Below are 7,725 nucleotides of genomic sequence, written 5' to 3'. Positions count from 1 at the left end.
ATAGATGGATGGATGGATGGATGGATGGATGGATGGATGGATGGATGGATGGATGGATGGATGGATGGATGGATGGATGGATGGATGGATGGATGGATGGATGGATGGATGGATGGATGGATGGATGGATGGATGGATGGATGGATGGATGGATGGATAGATAGATAGATAGACAGACAGACACACAAGCATTAATCAATCAGATGTTTTCTTCTAAAAATGACTATACAACTTCTGATTCGGCTGTGTGGATTAATTTATTTTGACGAAAAAATATAGTTTGAGGATAGACACCAGTGGCGGATGAGAGGGTGTTTGTTTTCCAGTGTTTTCGCGCATGCGCAGTGTGTTAATCGTTCGGCTGATTCACATCAGAAGCAGCTGGAGCTCAAGCGGTCCGACAGGTGCATGAATGCCCAATGAGAAGAGCGACTGCTCCGTCCAGGGGGTAAGACTGAATCCTTCCGAGGTTTGACAGTCGGTCGGGGAGACAGGAAGGAAGCTGCAGATGTGGAGGGTTAGAAGTGAAGGCTGTGGGTGAGGTGCGGCGTGAAATGAGGCTGCGCGGCCGCGACGCTTCACCGATGTCCAGTACCGGCGGTCAGTTTCTTTCTGCGCCTGATTAAGAAGACCCACCATCACCACCATGCCTTCCACTCCGGATGTTTCTTTAATGATGATTATAACAATAATAATAGTAATAATAATAGTAATAATAATAATAATAATGATAATAATAATAATTATAATAATAATAATAATAATAATAATAATAATAATTATAATAATTATAATAATTATAATTATAATAATAACAACAACACGACGTTTGCGGGCTGTTCTTAGAATATAAAAGAAATGTCTAAACTTTCTTTTTGGATTTGGCCCAACCTGGGTTGAAACCGCCCGTGAGGATAGAAGAAAGTTGGGACAAATTGAGCAGCACTGTACAAGCTTTTTTTTTTTTTTTGAATTTTGAATATTTGAAAAGTCAGGAAATCCACGTGGTGTGAAAACCCTACGTAATTATGTTTTTGTTGTGTTTGGTGTGGTACATAGAAGATAGACATGTGTAATATGTCACAATAATATTTATTTTTATTTGAATGAATCAAGTTTGAAGAAGTACTTTAATTTTACTAACATTATTTAATAGTCTATGTGTAGCAGCCCTTTGTATCAACCAGAAAAGGGTTTTTTAAACATTGCACTACCCTAATTTGAGTTTGGGAAGCACTCTCTCTAAGGTAAAAAATTTGGACTTTCAATGATCTTATATTACCAGAGCTGCAAGGACATTAAAAAATTACATTTTCTTTTGTGACTTGTATCAGTTCTCAGAGATTTCTATCTGCAGATATTTATATCATGTTCAAACCTCTTGGTGGCTACTTATAATATAACAACATCAAATGAGACATTTAGAGCTATTCTTAATATCTTTAGCATAGACAGAATGAGCACAGGCTAATAAACAGTGTGTCACATTGATTACAATAACAACCCTGTATTGTGATCGTATCACCTTATTCTTTTCAGTGCACATCCCAACTGATTAGGATGCTGTCATCAGGCTTTGATTCAACGGCAGGTTAAACTTACTTTTCAGCACAGGCTGAGATCAGGCGTGTGTGGCTGCTTTAAGAGAAAAAGCTTGAAGGCACAGAATAAAAGAAATCAATCACACCACCTCGGGAGAATAATATCAGAGTGGCATGTGCGCATATGAGTACGAGGAAGAATAGAGTGTGCACACTTGCATATGTGTGACTCACCCGTGGGTGGTAACAGCCACCTCAGGGCCACGGTAGCCGTCAATCGTTCACATGTGGAAACAATAACTGGAGCAACCTGACAACACAGGCTGAGATTTATAAGCAGACTTTGATGGGAGGGAGCTTTTTATTGAGGTAAATTCATATTCAGCAGTATAAAAGTGTTTGTGGCACAACAACCCAGGAGCTAATGTGTACGGATATCAATTTACATCTGTTCAGTCTATCCGAATATCTATTACATAATCTATAGTTAAAAGGGTGTTTGTTACTGCAGGTGAACAAGGTGTGTTTGGTGGGATGGCGCTGTGCTCTGAGGCCTGCACCAGTTCCTCAGGAGGAGAATCCTCTGGGAGTGAGGTGAGTGTTATTTGCCCCAGGTGATGATTAAAATTTATTTAGTTTTATCGCATCTTAAATAATGTTATGCACAATAAAATTAGACAGCTCAACAAAGGACTTCCTTTCATTACAGCTCACAATATCAAGGTCAATAAGTAATAAAATAATCTGCTGAAAGAATAACTATGACCATTTTTATGATTGTGACTGGGACAAACAAGGTATTTCCTTGTTCTAGTCCACAAACCTTGCGCCTGACCTATATTAATACAGCTTTCTCTTACATGTCCAGGTCTTCATCTTAATCGTGATGTACTGTCACCAATAGGATAATGTAATAATAGGATAAAGTAAATGTAAGGATAATGTAAAAACTAATAATGTAATGATTATTGGCCTAGCTGTGAAAAAACGGAACCTAAAGGCTGTCTCCGACAGTTTTGATAGTTAGATTATTTCAAAATATTATCCTAACACTAATGAGCACCAGTGTTGTGCGTATTAGCTTTAGCCCTCCAATGCAGTCAGACAGGGCTCCCTGAAACATTGACTTTCATCTAGGTGAACATCATTTTAATGTGATTTGTATATTTCTTTCCACAACCATGCACATGTAAAGAGATCGTCTGTTTTGTAAAATTGTTCGGGTGAAGTTATCTTAAAATGTGTGTAAAGAGGGACATATCTGACTAAAGCAAAAGGCAGACTGGATGACAAAACACACAATCTTCATTCAACCAACTGTAAAGATAACTTGATTTTTTGTTTTTAGATTTTGTGAAAATTTTCTTTCCATTACTGATATTGTAGGTTGGTTACCGTTAGTCAACAGAACTACAGATTTGTTTTTTGGAAGCACCTGTGACTTTGGGCGAACATAGTAATAATTGTTAACTTTTTGTTTCACGTAGACCCAAACAGAAGCAATCACTGAAAATGAAAAATTATCTTTTATATTTTTATTCATGTAGTTGTCAGAGAATTTATAGATATTTTCACAACACTGAAGATCATTAATTTTACTGACTCTCTTCTTGAGAGTTAGTAAAATATTATTACTTACACAAAACGTAATGAGCACATGATTGTACCTTGCATCTCTTAACTCATTCAAACTGGTCTAGATCCTCAGTCTGTAAGTCACTGGTACTTAGACTACATTTGGTGATCGGTAATCTGATATGCAACCTCTACAAAACTAACAGATTTGATCAAATATTGATTAAACTCCGGATGTTATCGAGTTCCTCATCCTTCCAGGCAGGTTCAAGCTGTCTCCAGTTTGGGGTCCGCTCCTATCTGCACCACTTCTACGAGGAGTGTTCATCCTCCATGTGGGAGAGAGACCCAGAGGACCGGGGGTCACCTCAGAGTCAGAGGACAATACTGTGGTGGAGTTCAGCTGTGTGGAAGGTAAAGAAGTCTTCAGTCTGTGTCTGAGTTTGTGGCTTCTAATGTCCTTTTACACCAAAAGCAGGAGTAGTCCTAGAAGCATTTATGAGATGCACTTCACAGATGTTTCGTAATTTATTTTAAAAAATTAAAATGACATTATTATAACAAGACATGAGGATCTAGGACATTAAAATAGGCACATAATCATAATTGGGGGTTTTTAAGTGAACAACAGACACTGTTGTAATAATTATGTATAGTTATGATTTTTTTTTTCAGTGCACTGGAGTGATGTGGTTGGAAGGAATGCGGTTTATTTCATTCAATTAGCTTCCACACTTAAATTCTGTGTAAATGAATTTCACTGATGTAGAGAATAAATCTCTCACTTCTTATGTCCCATGAGAAACCCTGCGGACAAAAGGGTGTTATGTATGACACTGCATTTTGTTTACAATATCAGGAAAATCTAATAATTAGCAGTATAATAATATTTATAAAGATAACTGCATTTTATCACTCGTTCATATACTTCAAATATGATAATCTAAACACCTAGAGAGAAAGATTTAGAGTAAGCTCGAACAAACAATTTAATTTCTATGAACTATTTGAATAGTTTTGAAAGAAGAGCATCATAGTAACCATAGAAACTCCCACTCATATAATGATAGTACTTTAAATGCCACACCAACTACAAGAGAAGCGGGAGAGAGACCCTCGCTGTTGGCAGGGGAACAGCAAGAATGGAAATCATATTCAATATTTCATTATGCTGTATTTCTTACATTCTTCCCACATGGGTGGTGGTGGTGGTGGGGGGGGGGGCTGTTGAATTTACTGCAAAAACACAAATCATTTTACCCCCAGAGCTGCAAATTGAAACATTTCCTCGCCAGTTACAGCAGATCAAATTCATGTTGACCAAAGCTCAGCAGTTTGAGCCACTGGTAACACCTACTTCTGATTAAAATGTGTTATAACTGGACCTCAGGGGTAAAACTTCTTATAGCACATGTGGTATATATGTATAGATTGTTTAGTTAACATGAATGGGACATAAAACAATAAGAATGCGGTAAGTAGACACAGATTTATCTTGTGAGTAATTTTCTGTTGTTGGATGGTCCTCGTAGTCGTAAATCATTATTGGTGAACAATAACTGGCCTTTATTTTATTTTTTGAGCGATTTGCAATGTAATTACAGTGATGTTCCTATTGTATGACTGACTTGAACTGGATTCATTATTCATCCCTTTGTTGGTAACTGCATCAATCACTGTACCTGATTAAGTCCCTTTGTGGTCTGACTACATTTGTAAAAGCATTAAGTTTCCTCTATTTTAACAGAACTTAAACGCTGACTTTAAAAAATAGATTGTTTTGTGTCATAGATTAATTTGATTATGATTTCCATCTTTCCCCAATTTCTAATCTTAAAGATATGTGTTCTGGGGGAGGCAGAGACACGCCACCTCCATGACTCACGGTGTCTTCTACTGATTGGTAGAACCCCCCCTTGTAAAAATCTTCTCATATATGTATTGTGCACACAGCGCATTTCCAATTGGTGTCTCTGCATGATGAACTGCATGCAGCGGTGGGGTGATATTTGTAAAGGTGAGGGATTGCATATAGCCCCCTGCCCATTTGGCAATTTGGAATTTTTGCATTACAAACAACAAAATGACCTTTCTTAAGAGTGCTGAGGAAAGATTACCACAACCAGGACGACATAAATTACCAATTCAGGTTTCTATCTCTGTCTTCCTCCAGGTGTCCTTGGGCTTGGGTCTCCTAATGCTAACTGCAGGTATTGTCAGCCTTTCGATTGGTTATTCCACCCCTCATAAAATAGAGTCATTTGGAGAGGGAGACCTTTTCTTCGTGGACACCGAGGCCATAAGCTTCAACAGGGGGCTGCACATGAGCACCGGGGCTGGCATTGCACTGTCTTGTCTTGGCTCAGCCCTTGTGGTGATGGGAGTTGTTGTTTGGATTTTCCCCAAGTCCAACTTAAAAGAGACATTGTTCCACTTCACGGGGGAAGGAGAGGGGAAGGGAGAGTTTGGGTCAAGGCGGAAGATTCCTGGGGATGTGGTCTCTAAGCCCCCCAGAGTGGAAGAGAAGATACCAGTCACACTGTCAAGAGTGGAAACTGTGCAACCAACTTCTTAAAAAGGGATTCCTGCTGTTTTGTGTCGTATCTGGTTGTTGGTTCTAGTCCCAGGGCATCATTTACCCGGTCTTATGATTGATTTGGATGTGTTTTAACTTATCAAAATTCATCCATATGGTCACATGGTCATATTTATTTTGGAAGCTGGATGGTATTGTTAGATAAATCTGAACACACCGGATTTTAAACAGCAGAATGGACCAATTCAACGGGTCCACAGCGAATACAGGATCCAACAGGCTCACCCTGCTGTGATCAACACATGCACAGTCACACATCCTCGCACTCACACCCACACACATGCGCAAATTCGTGCTTCATTGACAATATCACCTATTTTCTCCCCACTGTAATCTGGTTTCCTAATTGCCTGCAATCTGTGTCTCCAGGCAACAGTCAGGCTTGAAGTGCTCTATTTTCACCTACGAACAAATGCTGATTGGCCCCACACTTGCCACCTCCTTATTTTCCCACCAATCAGATTTCTTGTTTACATCAGTAGTGACAAGTAACAGGTGAAGAACAGGTGACAAACTTGGCACTGGAACCTCAGCAGCCACTGGAGTAAAATTTTGGTTAAATTACTGTAGTTTGAAAAACAGGAGATACAAGTTAGAAAAAAATGTCAGGAAAAACTGAATGTTGTTGTATTGATGTTTCTTTGTTCTATTGTGTTATTGGCTCTGGTGAAGATAACTGAATTAAAAGAGGATGATGTGTCTTTGGAGCAAAATAAATGACCAAAATAAAGTTGAAATTTGCATATGTAAATGTGTTAGGCTGTGTTAATGTTTCATTATTGGATTCCACTGCCACATGAATATTATGAACCTGTTTTAACCCAGAGTAAGTGAGCTTTTTAATATGCAAGTACACACTGCAAGAGAAAGCAGCTGATCAAATACATATAAATTACTTTTTACTAGTGAAATCATCTGTAACAAAATAATTTTGTTTGTCAAGAAGTTTTAAAATTTATTATTATTACAAACATGCTATGCCAGTATTTGGTCATAGTCCATGTATTAAACTAATTAAAATGTTCACCTGATGCTGAACAGTTGAGGGATCCCTATAGATTTACAGTTTGAAAGTGCATTCATAAAAGTGGTTTATGATACATGCAGTGAAAACTAAACATTTCCTCCTGTTGAGAAGAGAATTATTTGTATCAGTGGGATTTGTTGGCTTTATGAATGTCTGTGGATGGCCTTTGAGCATTTAACTGGATATTTCTGAAAACGGTAGCTTAACTTGTTATGTCCTTATGCTAGTAAAAATTACCTGTTTGGATCTGTCAAAAACAAAACATGTTATGGGAGATGTAATGTCAGACAATTATTATTCATAACTCCTGTAAAGTTGAACTCAACATCAAAGGGTGCAAAACCATCATTAATACATACTAAACACTTATTAATCCTCAATAAGTGATAAGATGTGGTCACATAATTTGCCTGTGAGATATAGCAAGTGAGGCATCGCTAAGGATATATGCAGCATTGTGTGTGCGTGCGTGCGTGTGACTACATTGTGTTACTATGGGGATATGAGTCACAGTTGTGTGACTCATCTTGTCTCCCAGATGTCACACAAATAGGAAGGACGATTAATTTTCACTATGAAACAAGTCACACTTCTTCAAAAATATGCACACTTACTCAAGTTCACAACTTCACCTCAGTGTCTGCATGGGTTCTCTCCAGGATCTCAGGCTTCCTTCCACCTCCATAAACATACAGTTTAGGTGAACTGATCAGTTCTAAATTGCACGTAGGTGTGTGTGAGTGTTTGTTTGTTTTTCATGTGACTACAGCCATGCATCTAGAGTGCACCCCGCTTCTCACCTGCAGAGGGCTGGGATAGGCTCCATAACACATGTGACCTGTTAAGCAGCCGTAAATGAAACATTTGTGATTGTCTTGTTTACAAGACGATGGCTGGATAGACAATAGAAAGTAGTTATAAATTTGTATATAAGTGTTTGAAAAATGCCACCTTGGAAAATACATTCTAAAAAACTGCAGCCAACA

At 38.3% G+C, this 7,725-nt stretch overlaps 1 protein-coding gene across 1 annotated transcript; it reads left to right on the top strand.

Moving 5' to 3' along the window:
* The first annotated feature begins 409 nt into the window (after positions 1 to 409).
* On the top strand, positions 410 to 6,288 carry nrsn1l (neurensin 1-like). The gene is made up of 4 exons (XM_068333879.1): positions 410 to 448; positions 2,053 to 2,135; positions 3,378 to 3,530; positions 5,290 to 6,288. The coding sequence occupies exons 2-4, from the start codon at positions 2,076 to 2,078 to the stop codon at positions 5,689 to 5,691; spliced, it is 615 nt and encodes a 204-aa protein (XP_068189980.1). The 5' UTR covers positions 410 to 448; positions 2,053 to 2,075; the 3' UTR covers positions 5,692 to 6,288.
* Positions 6,289 to 7,725: the final 1,437 nt, after the last annotated feature.

The sequence above is a fragment of the Antennarius striatus genome, chromosome 14 (assembly GCF_040054535.1).
Source record: "Antennarius striatus isolate MH-2024 chromosome 14, ASM4005453v1, whole genome shotgun sequence".
NCBI classification, from domain to species: Eukaryota; Metazoa; Chordata; class Actinopteri; order Lophiiformes; family Antennariidae; genus Antennarius; species Antennarius striatus.
The sequence above is the reverse complement of the archived record's forward strand: the minus strand, read 5'-3'. Positions and strand labels throughout refer to the sequence as shown.